This window comes from Leucoraja erinacea, unplaced genomic scaffold, assembly GCF_028641065.1.
Source record: "Leucoraja erinacea ecotype New England unplaced genomic scaffold, Leri_hhj_1 Leri_275S, whole genome shotgun sequence".
In the NCBI taxonomy this organism is placed as follows: domain Eukaryota; kingdom Metazoa; phylum Chordata; class Chondrichthyes; order Rajiformes; family Rajidae; genus Leucoraja; species Leucoraja erinaceus.
Window position 1 is genome coordinate 144,759 of NW_026576176.1, and position 21,772 is coordinate 166,530.

Here is a 21,772-nt window from a genome sequence, read left to right on the forward strand (position 1 = left end):
ACAGGTTGGGTGAGTGGGCAGATGCAGTTTAATGTGGACAAATGTGAGGTTATCCACTTCGGTAGCAAATACAGAAAGGAAGATTATTATCTAAATGGTGTCAAATTGTGAAAAGGGGAAGTACAACGAGATCTGGGGGGTAGTTGTTCATCAGTCACTGAAAGTAAGCATGTGGGTACAGCAGGCAGTGAAGAAAGCAAATGGAATGATGGCCTTCATAACAAGATAAGTTGAGTACAAGATCAAGGAGGTCCTTCTGCAGCTGTACAGGGTCGTAGTGAAACCACACCTAGAGTATTGTGTGCAGATTTGGTCTCCAAATCTGAGGAAGGACATTATTGCCATAGAGGGAGTGCAGAGAAGGTTCACCAGACTGATTCCTGGGATGTCATGACTGTCTTATGAAGAAAGACTGGATAGACTTGGTTTATACTCTCTAGAATTTAGGAGATTGAGAGGGGATCTTATAGAAACTTACAAAATTCTTAAGGGGTTGGACAGGCTAGATGCAGGAAGATTGTTCCCGATGTTGGGGAAGTCCAGGACAAGGGGTCACAGCTTAAGGATAAGGCGGAAATCCTTTAAAACTGAGATGACGAGAACTTTTTTCACACAGAGAGTGGTGAATCTCTGGAACTCTCTGCCACAGAGGGTAGTTGAGGCCAGTTCGTTGGCTATATTTAAAAGGGAGTTAGATGTGGCCCTTGTGGCCAAGGTGATCAGAGGGTATGAGAGAAGGCAGGTACGGGATACTGAGTTGGATGATCAGCCATGATCATATTGAATGGCGGTGCAGGCTCGAAGGGCCGAATGGCCTACTCCTGCACCTAATTTCTATGTTTCTATGTTTTGGTCTCCAAATTTGAGGAAGGAAATTTGTACTTGTTTTTACTTCAATTTGTATTGATTTTTCAGAGATATATACAAAACAGTGCAACACCATCACCTTAAATAAAACAAAATAAGAAAAACAACAATCAAAATAAAAAAATAAATCGATAGGGAAAAAAAAAGTAAATAAATAAAAAATTGCAATAAGACCGTGTGGTTCACTTATCAAATTAAAAAAAAACGTTACATTGATTAGTTATCTGGAGATAATTCAATATTCACACAAACATACCATTTAGTTCTATATAACACAATCTTCCCATATCTAGCTCGGCATTCATCTAGTTGGTGCCATGGCTCAAATAAACAGTCCATTTTTCCCAGATCAAATGAATTCTCCTTGACTCTCAAGGAATATGTCAGTTTCTCCATAATAAAGATGTCTCGCACAATTTCTAACCACTGTTCCTGTTTTGAACTTTTTTAATTAAGCCACTGCCTGGTAATGGCCTTCTTACTACCTGCAAGCAAAACTTTAATCAAATAGATATCGTCTATCTTTACAATATCTTTAATACGCCCCAAGTACATCACAGGGCAGGTATTTGGGATTTGATAACCCAAGATAATTTTAACAACTGCGTTAACATTTTCCCAGTATGGCCTTATCTTTACACAGTTCCAGAAAATACGCGAGTAGTCTGCCTCCATACTCCCGCACAGCCTCCAACAGTGTTGTTGGACAGCAAGTTGTCTGCTTTTTATTTTGGGTGTTATAAAAAAGCGAGATAGATTCTTCCAGCAAAATTCTCTCCATACTAGTGAGCTTGTGGATGAACATTGTGTTTCACACATTTGATACTATTCTTCTTCTGTTATTTGAATTTTTCATTCTGCTTCCCATTTTGTTTTTATGTAGAGCATTGATTCTCCCCCGCTTCCCACCAGAGCTTGGCAGAGATGACCCGAGATCCCTTCTGTTTGTAAGAACCCACAATCAACTTGATCACATTATTTGAAGTTTCATCTAGTTCTGGCCTTATCTCTTTTGTAAAGTAGTCTCTTAATTGCAAGTATCTAAAAAAATCTTTGTTTTCAAGGCCATACTTTGACTTTAAACCTTGGAAACTCATAAACTCGCCATTTTCTGAAACTGTATACATTGCCGTTATGGCTTTTTGTGCCCATTCTTTGAATTTTGAATCATACACCCCTGGCTTAAACTTTGAGTCATATGCAAACGCCTTCAATGCATGAACCCCTCTTTTTAATTTGTAATTATGGTAAAGCCATTCCATCCTTGTTTTTCGGCAGTCGAAGTGTTGTTAGTTTTATTCTTGTTTTTTTGCTATTCCAAATGAATCTAGAGATCATCTTATCCCAGGCTATGAATTTGTCTCGAAGAACATTAATTCGGAGAGATTGGAATAAATATAGTAGGTAGGAATAAATTTAGTTTGGTAGGATATTCATTTTTACCATTTGTATTCTGGCACTGAGGTCTAGAGGAAGGGTAGACCACCTTTCAACAATCTTTTTGATGTGTTCTTCAATTTTGTTATAATTAGTTTCAAACGTGTTGCAAAGTGTTTTGGTTATAGTTACACCAAGATACTGCATCGTTTTAGAATTCTATTTCAGATTATTTGCATCTCTGATTTGTTGGGATGGAGAATAATTGAATGAATGAATTTGTGTTTTTGTTATATTCAGTTTATACCCAGAAGTTTATATCCATATGTTTCAAACAGGTTCATTAGATTCGGGAGACATATATCTGGTTGTTCAAGAAAAATAATGACATAATCAGCGAAAAGACCAATGATATGTTCTTTCCCCCCTATTTTGACCCCCTGCAGGTCTTCTCTCTGCCTTATTGCTTGTGCTAAGGGTTCAATATACAAAACAAAGAGAGTAGGAGAAAGACAGCATCCGTACCCCTCTCTAACTGGATCCTTTTTGATAGGTTTCCATTTCCTTAATCCTAGCTGTAGGCTCCTGAAATATTGTTTTAATGCACCGAATTGCATATAACCATATAACAATTACAGCACGCAAACAGGCCATCTTGGCCCTTCTAGTCCGTGCCGAACACGTATTCTCTTCTAGTACCATCTACCTGCACTCAGACCATAACCCTCCATTCCTTTCCCGTCCATATAACTATACAATTTATTTTTAAATGATAAAATCGAACCTGCCTCCACCACCTCCACTGGAAGCTCATTCCACACAGCTACCACTCTCTGAGTAAAGAAGTTCCCCCTCATGTTACCCCTAAACTTCTGTCCCTTAATTCTCAAGTCATGTCCTCTTGTTTGAAACTTCCCTACTCTCAGTGGGAAAAGCTTATCCACATCAACTCTGTCTATCCCTCTCATCATTTTAAAGACCTCGATCAAGTCACCCCTTAACCTTCTGCGCTCCAAAGAATAAAGACCTAACTTGTTCAACCTTTCTCTGTAACTTAGTTGCTGAAACCCAGGCAACATTCTAATAAATCTCCTCTGTACTCTCTCTATTTTGTTGAAATCCTTGCTATAATTAGGTGACCAAAATTGTACACCATACTCCAGAATTGGCCTCACCAATGCCTTGTACAATTTTAACATTACACCCCAACTTCTATACTCAATGCTCTGATTTATATAGGCCAGCACAGCAAAAGCTTTCTTTACCACCCATGTACATCCTATTTTGATTTGTCCTGCCAAGAAGTAGCACCTCACACTTATCAGCATTAAACTCCATCTGCCATCTTTCAGCCCACTCTTCCAAATGGCCTAAATCTCTCTGTAGACTTTGAAAATCGCCTTCATTATCCACAACACCACCTATTTTAGTATCATCTGCATACTTACTAATCCAATTTACCGCACCATCATCCAGATCATTGATGTACATGACAAACAACAGTGGACCCAACACAGATCCCTGTGGCACCCCACTAGTCACTGGCCTCCAACCTGACAAACAGCCATCCATCATTACTCTCTGGCATCTCCCATTCAGCCACTGTTGAATCCATCTTGCTACTCCACCATTAATAACCAACAATTAAACCTTCTTAACCAATCATCCACGAGGAACCTTGTCAAAGGCCTTACTGAAGTTCATATATACAACATCCACTGCTTTACCGTCATCAATTTCTGAGTAAACTCTTCAAAAAATTCAAGAAGATTAGTCAAACATGAACTTCCAGGCACAAATCCATGTTGGCTGTTCCTAATCAGACCCTGTTTATCCAGATGCTTATATATATTATCTCTAAGTATCCTTTCCATTAATTTGCCCACCACTGACGTCAAACTAACAGGTCTATAATTGTTAGGTTTACTCTTAGAACCCTTTTTAAACAATAGAACAACATGCGCAGTACGCCAATCCTCTGGCACTATTCCCGTTTCTAATGACAATTGAAATATTTCTGCCATAGCCCCTGCTATTTCTACACTAACTTCCCTCAATGTCCTAGGAAATATCCTGTCTGGACCTGGAGGCTTATCCACTTTTATATTTCTCAAAAGTGTCAGTACTTCCTCTTCTTTGATCCTCATAGTTTCCATAGCTACTCTACTTGTTTCCCTTACCTCACATAATTCAATATCCTTCTCCTTGGTGAATACCGAAGAAAAGAAACTGTTCAATATCTCCCCCATCTCTTTTGGCTCTGCAGGTAGCTGGGTGCACTCTGACTCTCTAATGGACCAATTTTATCCCTCGTTATCCTTTTGCTATTAATATAGCGGTAGAAACCCTTCGGATTTACTTTTACCTTACTTGCCAAAGCAACCTCATATCTTCTTTTAGCTTTTCTAATTTATTTCTTAAGATTCTTTTTACATTCTTTATACTCCTCAAGCACCTCATTTACTCCATGCTGCCTATAATTATTGTAGATCTCCCTCTATTTCCGAACCGTGTCCAATTTCCCTTGAAAACCATGGCTCTTTACAATTTTTACGATTTCCTTTCAACCGAACAGGGACATAAAGATTCTGTACTCTTAAAATTTCACCTTTAAATGTACTCCATTTCTCTTCCACATCTTTCCCATAAAACAAACTGTCCCAATTTACTCCTTTTAAATCCTTTCACATCTCCTCAAAGTTAGCCTTTCTCCAATCAAAAATCTCAACCCTAGGTCCAGTTTTGTCCCTCTCCATAATTATATTGAAACTAATGGTATTGTGATCACTGGACCCGAACTGTTCCCCAACGCATACCTCTGCCACCTGACCCATCTCATTTCCTAACAGGAGGTCCAGTACCGCCCCTTCTCTAGTAGGTACTTCTATGTATTGTTGCAAAAAACTATCCTGCACACATTTTACAAACTCCAAACCATCCAGCCCATTTACAGAATGTGTTTCCCAGTCTATGTGTGGAAAATTGAAATCTCCCACAATCACTACCTTGTGCTTACTACTAATATCTGCAATCTCCTTACATATTTGTTCTTCCAATTCTCGCTCCCCATTTGGCGGTCTATAATACACCCCTATAAGTGTTGCTACCCCTTTCCCATTTCTCAGTTCCACCCAAATAGCCTCCCTAGACGAGCCCTCTAATCTATCCTGCCAAAGCACTGCTGTAATATCTTCCCTGATAAGCAATGCAACACCTCCACCTCTTGCCCCTCCAATTCTATCACACCTGAAGCAACGAAATCCTGGAATATTTAATTTCCAATCACAGCCCTCCTGCAACCACGTTTCACTGATCGCCACAACATCATACTTCCAGGTGTCAATCCAGGCTCTAAGTTCATCCACTTTTCTTACAATGCTCCTAGCATTAAAATATACACATTTAAGAAACCCACCCTCTCTTATTCTCTGATTATTTTCTTTTTCTTCTCTCTCCCCTACATTTTGGGTCAGAGTGCTACCATTCTCTGCCCCCTGCTTCACACACTGACTGCTAGCTTTCCCAATTTGAGTCCCTCCCCCCAACCATACTAGTTTAAAGTCTCCCCAGTAGCCTTTGCAAATCTCCCCGCCAGGATATTGGTCCCCCTTGAGTTCAAGTGCAACCCGTCCTTTCTGTACAGGTCGCACCTTCCCCAAAAGAGGTCCCAATGATCCAGAAACTTGAATCCATACCCACTGCACCAGTCCCTCATCCACGCATTTATCCTCCACCTCACTCCATTCCTACTCTCACTGTCGCGTGGCACAGGCAGTAATCCTGAGATTGTTACCTTTCCAGTCCTTCTCCTTAACTCTCTACCTAACTCCCTAAATTCTTCTTTCAGGACCTCTTCTCTTTTTTTACCTATGTCGTTGGTACCTATATGCACCACAACCTCAGGCTCCTCTCCCTCCCATTTCAGGATTTCTTGGACACGTTCAGACACATCCCTGACCCTGGCACCAGGGAGGCAAACTACCATCCGGGACTCCTGTCTGCGTCCACAGAATCGCCTATCCGACCCCCTGACTATAGAATCCCCTATTACAATTGCCCTCCCCTTAATTTCCAGAGTTATGTTGCACCTTATTATACTTGTAATAAATCGATGGAAGGAGCCCATATCTTTACGAATTGCTCTGATTTTTCAGCTAGGACGAATCTCACATCTTCGAGATGTAACATTTCAGACATGCTTATGATCCACATTTTAAGAGTTGGGGTCGGTGCATTTTTCCAAAATTTGAGTTTTTTCGCCGTTATCAAGGAATAGTTAAGAAAAGAATTTGAGCTCAGGTCAGGTTTCCATTGTTCCGAAAATAATCAATTCTGTGTTAGGGTCAAATTTTATTTTAAGTAGTTTTGAGAAGATTTCAAAGATAGTAAATTAAAGTTACATTACAGCTGAACAAAGACATAGAAATATATTCGTCTTGAACAAACTGTGTACCGCCAGATGCATCAGAAATATTGAGACATTACAGGAATAGGTCATCGAATTAAACTCATGATTACATTCAATCACGTCATTGAGAAATAATTAACCGTGTAGACAGAATGAAAGAGGAATGAAAATAACACTCAGAAATTATGAAGGAATAATGAAATGGATGTTAATAGATATCTCATCGACACTATTAGCTTGGATTCCAGTCAAACCACCACCACCCACATTGCCCAACAGCCCAACCCCACTCTACCCCGCCCCACATCTCACCACCCCACACTGCCCAATGGCCCATCCCACACCATCTAACCCCACAGCCACCCTACCCCATCCCACCCCACCCCACCTCCCACCCCCCCCCCCCCACACCCACCCACTTCCCAACCCACACCATCTCACCCCACACCCCACTACACCCCCACACCACCACACCCCCCTCCCCACACACTGCCCCACAGCCAAAACCATACCATCTCGCCCACACCCACCTCACCTCATCTTCCCACCCCACATGCCCACCCCCCCCCCCCCCCCCCACATCCCACCTTCCCCACCCCTCCCATACACCATCCCCACCCCACACTCGCACAATCTCTTTTCGATGATCCAAATGCAGGACCTTCTGATCAGGTCCTTCCTATTTTCTGGCGTTTTCCGGTCTGTTAATCCTAGGACTTGTCTTGTTTGCAGGGGAGCTGCTTCCTCAGCATCTTACGTAACTGTGGAGCAGAGCAGTGGATGGTGAGGGTGAGACCACAATGTGTGGGATCATGGCCCCGAGCTGGGGTACATGATGGAGGAGCATGATTCCTTCCTCCACCCCCCCACCCCCCCCTGCAGAACCAATCACTAAACTACATAGGACTCCCTCCCCTTAACACCACCAACCCCATCCCCACAACACCAGCAGAACCCGTCACCAGGAGGAGCCCTGCTCCCAGCACCGACCCCATCCCCACAACACCAGCAGAACCCTGGAGTTCGTCTGCAGTTGTATAGGGCTTGTATACGACGAAAGATTGAAAAGACTAGGCTTGTATTCACTGGAGTTTAGAAGGATGAGGGGGAATCTTATAGAAACATATATAATTATAAAAGGACTGGACAAGCTAGATGCAGGAATTTGTTTTACCAATGTTGGGCAAGTCCAGAACCAGGGGCAACAGTCTTAGAATAAAGAGGAGGTCATTTAAGATTGAGGTGAGAAAACACTTTTCCACCCAGAGAGTTGTGAGTTTATGGAATTCCCTGCCACAGAGGGCAGTGGACGCCAAATCACTCGATGGATTTAAGAGAGAGTTAGATAGACCTCTAGGGGCTAGTAGAGTCAAGGGATATGGGGAGAAGGCAGGCACGGGTTATTGATAGGGGACGATCAGCCATGATCACAATAACCATATAACCATATAACAATTACAGCATGGAAACAGGCCATCTCGACCCTTCTAGTCCGTGCCGAACACGTATTCTCCCCTAGTCCCATATACCTGCACTCAGACCATAACCCTCCATTCCTTTCCCGTCCATATAACTATCAAATTTATTTTTAAATGATAAAAACGCACCTGCCTCCACCACCTTCACTGGAAGCTCATTCCACACAGCTACCACTCTCTGAGTAAAGAAGTTCCCCCTCATGTTACCCCTAAACTTCAGTCCCTTAATTCTCAAGTCATGTCCCCTTGTTTGAATCTTCCCTACTCTCAGTGGGAAAAGCTTATCCATGTCAACTCTGTCTATCCCTCTCATCATTTTAAAGACCTCTATCAAGTCCCCCCTTAACCTTCTGCGCTCCAAAGAATAAAGCCCTAACTTGTTCAACCTTTCTCTGTAACTTAGTTGCTGAAACCCAGGCAACATTCTAGTAAATCTCCTCTCTGTACTCTCCCTATTTTGTTGACATCCTTCCTATAATTAGGCGACCAAAATTGTACAATGAATGGCGGTGCTGGCTTGAAGGGCCGAATGGCCTCCTCCTGCACCTATTGTCTATGTTTCGATGTTTCTATGTAACCCGTCACCAGGAGGATCCCTGTTTCCTGCACCAACTCCATCCCCAAGCACCAGGACCACACAGACCTTCCAAATCACCTCCCTCATAAATTGTGTAAAGATCCTGCCTCCCACTGCCCACCCACAGCATTGGACGTAACACCACCTCCTCCAACACCAGGGGAAGCTCCTTCCTCACCCACCGTGGAAATCCCCTCATCCACACAACAGGGGAACTCACCACCCAGGGGAATGGCCACAAGTCTACACTCGCACGCGCGCACGCCTCCATCACAGTGGATCTAGAAACATCTTCCACCTGAATGCAAAGGATTCCAACCACCACTCCTCCATCCTGGAGAATCCCCTCACACCTCCTGCATTGTGTGGATATATTTACCCCCTCCCCCTCCACACCTCCTGCATTGTGTGGATATATTTACCCCCTCCCCCTCACACCTCCTGCATTGTGTGGATATATTTACCCCCTCCCCCTCCACACCTCCTGCAGCATGTGGATATATTTACCCCCTCCCCCTCACACCTCCTGCTTTGTGTGGATATATTTACCCCCTCCCCCTCCACACCTCCTGCATCATGTGGATACACCTATCCCATAACCTCAAACCAAAGAACTGAATGGGGGCGGGGAGACTGGCTGGGGATGGGGGGGGGGGGGGGGGGGGGGGGGGGGGGGGGGGGGGGAGGGGGAGACTGACTGGGGTCAGGGGGAGAGTGTCTGGGGATGGGGGGAGACTGACTGGGGTCAGGGGGAGACTGACTGGTGATTGGGGTAGACTGACTGGGGAAGGGGAGACTGACTGGGGATGGGGGTAGACTGACTGGGGAAGGGGAGACTGACTGGGGTCAGGGGGAGACTGACTGGGGTGCGGTCACCAGCAGGCGGTCACTGAGTGAGGAGGGAGGGTGAGGGTCACTGTGAACACAGTTGTCGGGCCTGGGGGTAGCAACAGGTAAACTCTCACCTCCTGGAGATAGGCCTTCATGTCCTCGGGCGATCCCAAGTCCTGGTCCCCGATGAACAGCACTTGTACCTCGCTGATCAACCTCTCGCACTCCTCATCCGTCAGCATCCAGGGGGCTGGAAGTGGGAGAGAAGGTCCGTCACTCGGCTGTGTGAGCAGACAAGGCCCGCGGTACCCAGTCTGTGACAGAGCGATGATAGTGGTGGTGGAGACACGGGCAGGAACCCGGACAACACAAGGACAGCGGGGACCCAGTCTGAACAGACACGGCCCACGGTACTGACTGGGCACGACTCTGACAGGGTGACACTGGGCACTGGCTGTGACAGATGACCACACAGTGTAACACTGGGCACTGGCTGTGACAGATGACCACACAGTGTAACACTGGGCTCTGGCTGTGACAGATGACCACACAGTGTAACACTGGGCACTGGCTGTGACAGATGACCACACAGGGTGACACTGGGCTCTGGCTGTGACAGATAACCACACAGGGTGACACTGGGCTCTGAATGACGGCCACACGTGGTGACACTGGGCACTGACTGATGTCCGCCTCAGTCCGGTATCTTTTGTTTTTTTGTTATGTTTGAAGAGCGTTTTTTGTGGGGTTTTTTTGTCTTTATGTGGGGGAAGAGGGTACGGTAAAGGGGATATCATCCTTCAGTCACTTCCTGGAGAGGATGCGACTATTATTCAAGTCGCGTCCTCGTCCTAGCCCCCCCCCCGCGGCCTACCTACTGCATTGGCGCGGCCATTCCTGCCGGGACCGATCAGAGCTCCAGCAGCAGCAGCGGCGCAACATTGGATACATCTCATGGCGGGCGATGCCTCACCGGGGATCACCGTTTGGAGCCCCGGAGTGCTGGGCCTGCTGCACCGACATCGTGGAGTCCTGCGACTCCGCCCGGCTCGGCCTGTGGACTTTGGGAGCCGCGGACTCCGGTGGGAGGCGGCTGATCTGGAGGTCCGGGCCGCTGAGGATGTTCTCCTTCGTGGTTCCATCATTCCCGGCGTGAGGGCCTGAGCATCTGGCAGGTGCTCGGGAATCCCCGACCACGGGTGAACATCTGGGAAGATCGGCGGGGAGGCTGGACTATGGTACCTTCCCTGACTTTGGTGCCGCTGTGGGGTTATGTTGTGCCGTGGACTTCTGTGTTTGCGCTTTTTTTTAATATGTTTTATTTATTTATTATTTATATTTATGTTACTTGACTGTAAGGAAATTCCATTTTGTTGTCTCTTATGAGATAATGACAATAAATTTAATACAATACAATACAATACACGGGGTGACACTGGGCACTGACTGATGAACCACTCGGGGTGACACTGGGCCCCGACTGTGATTGACGACCCCACCACACACAAGCCCTGATACCTGAACACGTCTCTTCCTTTGGGACAGTGGACGGTGCCCCTCTGGGCACTCTGGTTGTTGACTCTTTGTGTTCCTCACCCCCGGCACACTCGGGCCCTGAAACAAGTGAAGAGATGGGGGAGTGAGAGTAGAATGATGAAAATGGTCCCTGACGTACAGCACTTGTGCCTCGCTGATCAACCTCTCGCACTCCACCTCCGTCAGCAGCCAGGGGGCTGGAAGTGGGAGAGAACGTCCGTCATTCGGCTGTGTGAGCAGACAAGGCCCGCGGTAACCTGTCTGTGTCAGAGCGATGGTGGTGGTGGTGGAGACAAGGGCAGGAACCCGGACAACACAAGGACAGCGCTACCCAGTCTGAACAGACGCGGCCCCCGGTACTGACCGGGCACCAACTCTGACTGACGGCAACACGGGGCGACACTGACTCTGACTGACGGCCACATGGGCTGACACTGGGCACGGACTCTGACCTCACCACACATAAGCCCTGATACCTGAACACGTCTCTTCCTTTGGGGCAGTGGGCGGTGCCCCGCTGGGCTCTCCGGTTGTTGACTCTTGGTGTCCCTCACCTCCGGCACCCTCGGGCCCTGGAACAAATGAAGAGATGGGAGAGTGAGAGTAGAATCGTGAAAATATGCCACCAGGATGGGCAGGAAATGGATGACTTCAAACTCTAGAGAAACCTCGACCACTCGCTGATCCTGTCTCCCCCAGTGACTCTCCCCCCTTCACCTCTGACTGGGCAGTCCGCGTGGGGACCAGCTGCAGGAATTCTTCAACCTGTCACTTGCCCAAGGAGTTGTCCCCACTTGCCTTAAAACCACCTCCATCGTGCCGGTGCCAAAACACTCCACTGCAGCGAGCCTCAATGACTTCCGCCCAGTTGCACTTACCCCCATCATCACCAAGTGCTTCGAGAGGCTGGTCCTAGCACACCTCAAAGGCTGCCTACCCCCCACATTGGATCCCTATCAGTTTGCCTACCGCAAGAATTGGAGTACGGAGGATGCCATCTCAATGGCACTTCACTCTGCCCTCCCCCACCTCGACAACAGAGACACGTAAGAATGCTGTTCATCGATTACAGTTCAGCATTCAACACCATTATACCCTCTAAACTGATCACCAAACACGGTGACCTGGGCATCGACCAATTCCCTCTGCAACGTGATGTTGGACTTTCTAAGCAACAGACCCCAGTCTGTTAGGTTAGACAAGCGCACCTCTTCAACCCTCACCCTGAACACCGGCGTTCCACAGGGCTGTGTGCAGAGCCCCCTCCTCTACTCCCTCTTCACCTATGACTGCACACCTGTACATGGTACTGACACCATCATCAAGTATGCAGATGATACAGCGGTGATTGGCCTCATCAGCGACAACGATGAGTCGGCCCTTAGGGAGGAGGTCCAGCGCCTCGCAGCATGGTGCGCTGACAACAACCTGGCCCTTAACTCCATGAAGACCAAGGAGCTCATTGTAGACATGGGAGATGCAGTATAATGTGTATAAATGTGAGGTTATCCAATTTGGTGGCAAAAACAGGAAAGTAGACTATTATTTGAATGGTGGCCGATTAGGAAAAGGGGACATGCAATTAGACCTAGGTGGCATGGTACACCAGTCATTGAAAGTAGGCATGCAGGTGCAGCAGGCAGTGAAGAAAGCGAATGGTATGTTAGCATTGATAGCAAAAGGATTTGAGTATAGGAGCAGGGAGGTTCTACTGCAGTTGTACAGGGTCTTAGTGAGACGACACCTGGAGTATTGCGTACAGTTTTGGTCTCCTAATCTGAGGAAAGACATTCTTGCCATAGAGGGAGTACAGAGAAGGTTCACCAGACTGATTCCTGGGATGTCAGGACTTTCATATGAAGAAAGACTGGATAAACTCGGCTTGTATTCAAACAAGGGGACATGACTTGAGAATTAAGGGACTGAAGTTTAGGGGTAACATGAGGGGGAACGTCTTTACTCAGAGAGTGGTAGCTGTGTGGAATGAGCTTCCAGTGAAGGTGGTGGAGGCAGGTTCGTTTTTATCATTTAAAAATAAATTGGATAGTTATATGGATGGGAAGGGAATGGAGGGTTATGGTCTGAGCGCAGTTATATGGGACTAGGGGAGAAAAAGTTGTTCGGCACGGACTAGTGGGGCCGAGATGGCCTGTTTCCGTGCTGTAATTGTTATATATGGTTATATGGTATTCGCTAGAATTTAGAAGATTGAGGGAGGGATCTTATAGAAACTTACAAAATTCTTAAGGGGTGGGACAGGCTAGATGCAGGAAGATTGTTCCCAATGTTGGGGAAGTCTAGAACAAGGGGCCACACACACAGTTTAAGGATAAGGGGGAATCTTTTAGGACCGAGATGAGAAATACATTTTTCACAAACAGAAAGTGGTGAATCTGTGGAATTCTCTGCCACAGAAGGTAGTTGAGGCCAGTTCATTGGCTATATTTAAGAGGGAGTTAGATGTGGCCTTTGTGGCTAAAGGGATCAGGGGGTATGAAGAGAAGGTACAGGATACTGAGTTGGATGATCAGCCATGATCATATTGAATGGCGGTGCAGGCTCGAAGGGTATGCTTTGCCCTTCATCGGTCAGGGCTTTGAGTATCAGAGGTAGTGCTGACAATGAGTCTTTTGTTTAGGCTAGCAACATGCAATGAATGGAGGGATATGGATTACGTGCAGGCAGAGGAGATATGTTTAACGAACACCTTATCTGCAGCATGGATATTGTGTGACCATTGGCTTGTTCCTGTGCTGTTCTCTGTGTTTCATGCTCCCACCACTGATACCTGAGCTTGCAGACCCTGCTTGGGTCACTGGCCAAACCCTGACCTGAGTCTTCCACTCGTTGCTCCTTGAGGTTCCCGAGTTGGGCCCGACGGTGGATCTGGAAGAGGAGAATGGAGGGGAATAGGGAAAGGTGAGTTGAAACATAATGATCAGCTGATCAGGTGGGAAGTCGGCTGCAGAGACAAAGAGTCGTGCTAACACCACAACATACCAAGGGTCACGGACAGGTAACACGTCTCACCTTCAACATTACAAACTCCTCGAACACGGTCCTATCCCTCGCTTGCCTCGCTCCCTTGTAAAGCCGTGTTTTCTGCAGAATGTGCTCACACTCTCTCTCCCCTCCCCCGACTTTTCTAACTCTAACTCTCTCTCTCTCTCCGTGACTCTCTCTCTCTTACCATATAACCATTTAAACAATTACAGCACGGAAAACAGGCCATCTCAGCCCTACAAGTCCGTGCTGAACAACTTATTTTCCCTTAGTCCCACCTGCCCTCCACCACTTCCACTGGAAGCTCATTCCACACAGCTACCATTCTCTGAGTAAAGAAGTTCCCCCTCATGTTACCCCTCCCTTAATTCTGAAGTCATGTCCTCTTGTTTGAATCTTCCCTATTCTCAAAGGGAAAAGTTTGTCCACATCAACTCTGTCTATCCCTCTCATCATTTTAAAGACCTCTATCAAGTCCCCCCTTAACCTTCTGCGCTCCAGAGAATAAAGACCTAACTTATTCAACCTTTCTCTGTAACTTAGTTGTTGAAACCCAAGCAACATTCTAGTAAATCTCCTCTGTACTCTCTCTATTTTGTTGACACCCCTTCCTATAATTGGGCGACCAAAATTGTACACCATACTCCAGATTTGGTCTCACCAATGCCTTGTACAATTTTAACAGTACATCCCAGCTTCTATACTCAATGCTTTGATTTATAAAGGCTAGCATACCAAAAGCTTTCTTTACCACCCTATCTATATGAGATTCCACCTTCAAGGAACTATGCACAGTTATTCCTCATTTGACTTCCCAAAACAAAATTGGTGGAGTTGAGGAAGGCTGTTAAAATATACAGCAAGATATAGATTAGCTGCAGAAATATGGACAGAACGCACAAATGAACGTTAATCTAAGCATGTGTGAGGTTTTGCACTTTGAGAGGCCAAATATAAGCAGAAAATATAGCATTAATGTCAATAAGGAATAGATATAGAGGTTCTATGTCAGTAACAACATTAACGTGGCAACACAGAAGATTGTTCCCGATGTTGGGGAAGTCCAGAACAAGGGGTCACAGTTTAAGGATAAGGGGGAAGTCTTATGAGAAAAACATGTTGATGAATCTCTGGAACTCTCTGCCACAGAAGGTAGTTGAGGCCAGTTCATTGGCTATATTTAAGAGGGAGTTAGATGTGGCCCTTGTGGCAAAAGGGATCTGAAGGTATGGAGAGAAGGCAGGCACAGGAACATAGAAACATAGAAAATAGGTGCAGGAGTAGGCCATTCGGCCCTTCGAGCCTGCATCGCCATTCAATATGATCATGGCTGATCATCCAACTCAGTATCCTGTAACTGCCTTCTCAATCTTCTAAATTCTAGCGAGTACAAGCCGAGTCTATCCAGTCTTTCATCATATGAAAGTCCTGACATCCCAGGAATCAGTCTGGTGAACCTTCTCTGTACTCCCTCTATGGCAAGATACTGACAGGATACTGAGTTGGAGGATCAGCCATGATCATATTGAATGGCGGTGCAGGCTCGAAGGGCCGACAGGCCTACTCCTGCACCTATTTTCTATGTTTCTATGTTAATGTTGGCAAGTGGGAAAAGTGTAGCTGGGACATGTTGGCCGGTGTGAGCACGTTGGGCTGAAGGGCCTGTCTCCACGCTGTTATCCCAATCTATGACTTTAGGTCACACACACACCTCCCCTTTAAAATTATCCACTCCTCAAACACGGTCCACGGCGCCGCACTTCCTTGTTCATCCTCGACTCTCTTATATGGATCTCCTCTCCTCTCCTCTCCCCCCAACCAACAGACGCTCCCTCTTCCTCTCCGTCGTCCGGTCCTACTCCCGCTCCGCCCCTCTCTCGCTCCTCTCCCCTCCACTCATCTGCTCTCTTCTCCTCCCCCAACCTCATCCGTCGGCCTCCAGACTTTCCCCCCCCCCCTCTCGCTCTCACATCCTCTCCCCAACTCCTCAATTCCGACCCCAATCAGCCCCCTTTCATATTTCATTCAAAACCCCACCCATTTCATCATCAACTTTCACCCCCCCCCCCCACCCATGCTCACCTCCGTCCTCCCCCTACACTGCACTGTCACTTGGCAGTGACTTATAACATCATTTGGTTACGCACAGGTTTAGCTTGGCATTATGTTGCGCATGTACATTATGGTCCCCATGGGGACTGTAACTTCCATGTTTCTATATTCCACTATGTTCCAGTTGCCTTTAATAATCCCTTGGTTGGGCAACATGGTTCACGCAGGAACTGCAGTGATATGTGTATCCCGAGCCAGTTTAAAACCTTGGCATCATGCGTGGAGATTATGGGGACAAATGACCTGTTCCTGTGCTGTCCTGTTCTGCGTGTCACACACTCCCCACCACTGATAACTGCAAGAGCGGAACTCGCTATCAAAACATGGAAGGGACCGTTCGCCCTTCGAGCCTGCACCGCCATTCAATATGATCAGGCTGATCATCCAACTCAGTATCCCGTACCTGCCTTCTCTCCATACCCCCTGATCCCCTTAGCCACAAGGGCCACATCTAACTCCCTCTTAAATATAGCCAATGAACTGGCCTCAACTACCCTCTGTGGCAGAGAGTTCCAGAGATTCACCACTCTCTGCGTGAAAAAAGTTCTTCTCATCTCGGTTTTAAAGGATTTCCCCTTTATCCTTAAGCTGTGACCCCTTGTCCTGGACTTCCCCAACATCGGGAACCATCTTCCTGCATCTAGCCTGTCCAACCCCTTAAGAATTTTGTAAGTTTCTATAAGATCCCCTGTCAATCTTCTAAATTCTAGAGAGTATAAACCAAGTCTATCCAGTCTTTCTTCATAAGACAGTCCTGACATCCCAGGAATCAGTCTGGTGAACCGTCTCTGCACTCCCTCTATGGCAATAATGTCCTTCCTCAGATTTGGAGACCAAAACTGTACGCAATACTCCAGGTGTGGTCTCACCAAGACCCTGTACAACTGCAGTAGAACCTCTCTGCTCCTATACTCAAATCCTTTTGCAATGAAAGCTAACATACCATTCGCTTTCTTTACTGCCTGCTGCCCTGCATGCCTACCTTCAATGACTGGTGTACCATGACACCCCAGGTCTCGCTGCATCTCCCCCTTTCCCAATCGGCCACCATTTAGATAATAGTCTGCTTTCCTGTTTTTGCCACCAAAATGGATAACCTCACATTTATCCACATTATACTGCATCTGCCAAACATTTGCCCACTCACCCAGCCTATCCAAGTCACCCTGCCGTCTCCTAGCATCCTCCTCACAGCTAACACTGCCCCCCAGCTTAGTGTCATCCGCAAACTTGGAGATATTGCCTTCAATTCCCTCATCCAGATCATTAATATATATTGTAAATAGCTGGGGTCCCAGTACTGAGCCTTGGGGTACCCCACTAGTCACTGCCTGCCATTGTGAAAAGGACCCGTTTACTCCTACTCTTTGCTTCCTGTTTGCCAGCCAGTTCTCTATCCACATCAATACTGAACCCCCAATGCCTTGTGCTTTAAGTTTGTATACTAATCTCTTATGTGGGACCTTGTCGAAAGCCTTCTGGAAGTCCAGATACACCACATCCACTGGTTCCCCCCTATCCACGCTACTAGTTACATCCTCGAAAAATTCTATAAGATTCGTCAGACATGATTTACCTTTCGTAAATCCATGCTGACTTTGTCCAATGATTTCACCACTTTCCAAATGTGCTGCTATCCTATCTTTAATAACTGACTCTACTCTAGCAGTTTCCCCACTACCGATGTTAGACTAACTGGTCTGTAATTCCCCATTCTCTCCTCTCCCTCCCTTCTTAAAAAGTGGGGGTTACGTTTGCTACCCGCAAATCTTCAGGAACTACTCCAGAATCTAGAGAGTTTTGAAAGATTATTACTAATGCATCCAATATATCTGGAGCTACTTTCCTTAAGTACTCTGGGATACAGCCTATCTGGCCCTGGGGATTTATCAGCCTTTAATCCATTCAATTTACCCAACGCCCCTTCCCGGCTAACCTGGATTTCACTCCATTCCTCCAACTCCTTTGACCCGCGGTCCCCTGCTATTTCCGGCAAATTATTTATGTCTTCCTTAGTGAAGACGGAACCAAAGTAGTTATTCAATTGGTCCGCCATATCCTTGTTCCCCATGATCAACTCACCTGTTTTTCTGACTGCAAGGGACCTACATTTTGTTTTAAACTAATCTCTTTCTTTTCACATATCTATAAAAACTTTTGCAGTCAGTTTTTTTATGTTCCCTGCCAGTTTTCTTTCATAATCTATTTTTCCTTTCCTAATTAAGCCCTTTGTCCTCCTCTGCTGGTCTTTGAATTTTCTCCCAGTCCTCCGGTATATGCTGCTTTTTCCTGGCTAATTTTGTACGCATCATCCTTCGCTTTGATACTATCCCTGCCTTTTCCCTTGTTATCCATGGATGTACTACTACCTTCCCTGATTTATTTCTTTTGCCAAACTGGGATGAACACTTTTTTTGTAGTTCATCCATGCATCAGTCTTTAAAATGTCTTCCATTGCATATCCACCGTCAACCCTTTTAGAATTAATTGCCAGTCAATCTTGGCCAATTCACGTCTCATACCCTCAAAGTTACCTTTCTTTAAGTTCAGAACCATGTTTTCTGAATTAACAATGTCCACTCTCCATCCTAATGAAGAACTCAACCATATTATGGTCACTCTTGCCCAAGGGGGCACGTACCACAAGATTGCTAACTAACCCTTCCTCATTACTCAATACCCAGTCAAAAAATAGCCTGCTCTCTCGTTGGTTCCTCTACATGTTGATTTAGATAACTATCCCGCATACATTCCAAGAAATCCTCTTCCTCAGCACACCCCTGCCAATTTGATTCACCCAATCTATATGTAGATTGAAGTCACCCATTATAAACCGTTTTTTGCCTTTGTCGCACGCATTTCTAATTTCCTGTTTGATACCATCTCCAACTTCACTACTACTGTTAGGTGGCCTGTACACAACACCCACCAGCGTTTTTTCTGCCCCTTAGTTTTTTGCAGCTCTACCCCATACCGATTCCACATCCTCCAAACTAATGTCCTTCGTTTCCATTGCATTAATCCCCTCTCTAATCAGTAACGCTACACCACCTCCTTTTCCTTTCTGTCTATCCCTCCTGAATATTGAATATCCCTGGATGTTCAGCTCCCAGCCTTGGTCACCCTGGAGCCTGTGTCTCTGTGATCCCAACTATATCATAGTCATTAATAGCTATCTGCACATCAACTCATCCACCTTAATGACGATTATTACGAATGCTCCTTGCATTGAGACACAAAAGCCTTCAGGCTTGTTTTTTACAACACTCTTACCCCTTATACCAATTATGTTGAAAGTGGCAGGTGCTAACATCTTGACAGGACAAATCAAATGGTTACATGGTAATGGTTAGCGAATTGAGGAATGCAGTTGAACAGAGGGATCTTGGGAATAACTGTGCATAGTTTTGCTGAAGGTGGAATAGATCATGTAGATAGGGGGTAAAAGAAAGCTTTTGGTGTGCTGACCTTTATAAATCAGAGCATTGAGTATAGAAGTTGGGATGTAATGTTAAAATTGTACAAGGCATTGGTGAGGCCAATTCTGGAGTATGGTGTACAATTTTGGTCGCCTAATTATAGGAAGGATGTCAACAAAATAGAGAGAGTACAGAGGATATTTACTAGAATGTTGCCTGGTTTTCAGCAACTAAGTTACAGAGAAAGGTTGAACAGGTTAAGGGCTTTATTCTTTGGAGCGCAGAAGGTTAAGGGGGGACTTGATAGAGGTTTTTAAAATGATGAGAGGGATAGACAGAGTTGACGTGGAAAAGCTTTTCCCACTGAGAGTAGGGGAAGATTCAAACAAGAGGACATGACTTCAGAATGAAGGGACAGAAGTTTAGGGGTAATATGAGGGGGAACTTCTTTACTCAGAGAGTGGTAGCGGTGTGGAATGAGCTTCCAGTGGACGTGGTGGAGGCAGGTTCGATTTTATCATTTAAAAATAAATTGGATAGTTATATGGATGGGAAAGGAATGGAGGGATATGGTCTGAGTGCAGTGTAGATGGGACTAGGTGAGAATAGTGGTCGGCACTGACTAGTAGGGCCGAGATGGCCTGTTTCCGTGCTGTAATTGTTATATGGTTATAATATGCTGCTTTACAAAGAAAGACACAAAGTGCTGGAGTAACTCAGCGACTATACAGACATTTCTAGAGTGGTTCCCTCAAACCATTCTCAATCCCAGGATTGAAATCTGAAGAAGGCTCTCAAGGCATCAAACCTGAAACGTCATCTATCTTTTTTTCCTTTTTTTTCCCAGCGATGCTGTCTGACCCGCTGAGCTACTCCAGCACTTTGTGTCGATGGATCCAAAGGGGGATTATTGTCCACTGTTGACCAAACTACCACCCTCCTCCAAAGCTGGCTGCAGGGTTAATCGGAGGACAAGGGATAATGTATGTGAGGAGTTGTGTACCTGAGGATGTGTCTCCCACTGGGACAGAATACGATTCCTGGGTGGATTCTCCAGATCGATGATCCCTGGGTCTGTTTTCCCTCCTGTTTCCCTGTGGACATCTGGTGATCTGGAATAATGAAACAGAGAAACGGCAGTGTGGCAACACCACAACAGGTGAATTTGGGGGTGATTGGGGTGTTTTGGGGTGAATTTCAACGCCTGACCACAGAACCATAGATGATAGAGCACGGAAACCCAGACCCTGCTTCTGCCCAACTTTGTCCATCTCGACGCATCTAAACGTCTCTCCCATTTGCCCCTCTTTTAGCCCATATCAGTCTAATTTCATTCCTATCCTGTACCTGTCCATGTGGCGTATAAATGTGGTTCTTGTACCTGCCTCATGTACCATCTCTAACAGCTCATTCGATATACCCACCATCCTCTGTTGCAGTTTTCTGGCTGAAAGACATTGAACCTTATCCATTCCTATCATGATTAAACACATCTCAATAAGAACACCCATTAACTTCCTGCGTTCCAAGCAACAAAGTCCTAACTTGCCCAATCGATTCCCTATAGCTCAGGCCCTCGAGACCTGGCAACACCACTGTAAATTCTCTCCGCACCTCTTTCCAGTTTTAGTGATGTCCTTCCTAGAACAGGGTGACCAAAACTGGATAAGATGCTCCAAGTGTGGCCTCACAAACATCTTGTACAACTGCCACATGTTTATATTCAATAACTTGACTGATGAAGGTCACTGTACTGCAAAAAAGCCCTGTTTTGACCACACCCTCTAGCTGTGACAAAGTACCACTTTCAGAGTCCTATGTACCTGCATCACCCCCTAGATCACACTTGTCTATAAACACTTTCCAAGCCCCTACCAGTCCACTGTGAAGCCCCCTCCCTAGTTTGATTTGACTTCCCAAAAACCAAATTGGTGGGTGAGGAGGTGATGTTAAAGGAAAAATGTAAGTATACAGCAGATATGATTATAAGACTTAGCTACAAGAAATATGTGCAGAAAGCCACCAAACTGGACATAATTTATCATGCTAGCCCGACTCGTCCGCGCAATAGCAATCAGCGACAGCGTCAACGAGCTCTCCGATGTGAAAGACAAGCCTCTGCTCCTCGTCTCGGTCCAGGGCAATTCCCACGAACTTTCGATCC

At 45.9% G+C, this 21,772-nt stretch overlaps 1 protein-coding gene across 1 annotated transcript; it reads right to left on the reverse strand.

Annotated features, from left to right (window-relative positions):
• Positions 1–7,347: 7,347 nt before the first annotated feature.
• LOC129693390 (uncharacterized) lies at positions 7,348–20,720 on the reverse strand (the record flags this gene model as incomplete). Its single annotated transcript, XM_055630222.1, has 6 exons — positions 7,348–7,413; positions 9,673–9,788; positions 11,057–11,152; positions 11,551–11,723; positions 13,863–13,960; positions 20,612–20,720. Coding segments are annotated over 6 exons (643 nt in total), but the record flags the coding sequence as incomplete, so codon positions are not given.
• Between the last annotated feature and the right edge of the window lie 1,052 nt (positions 20,721–21,772).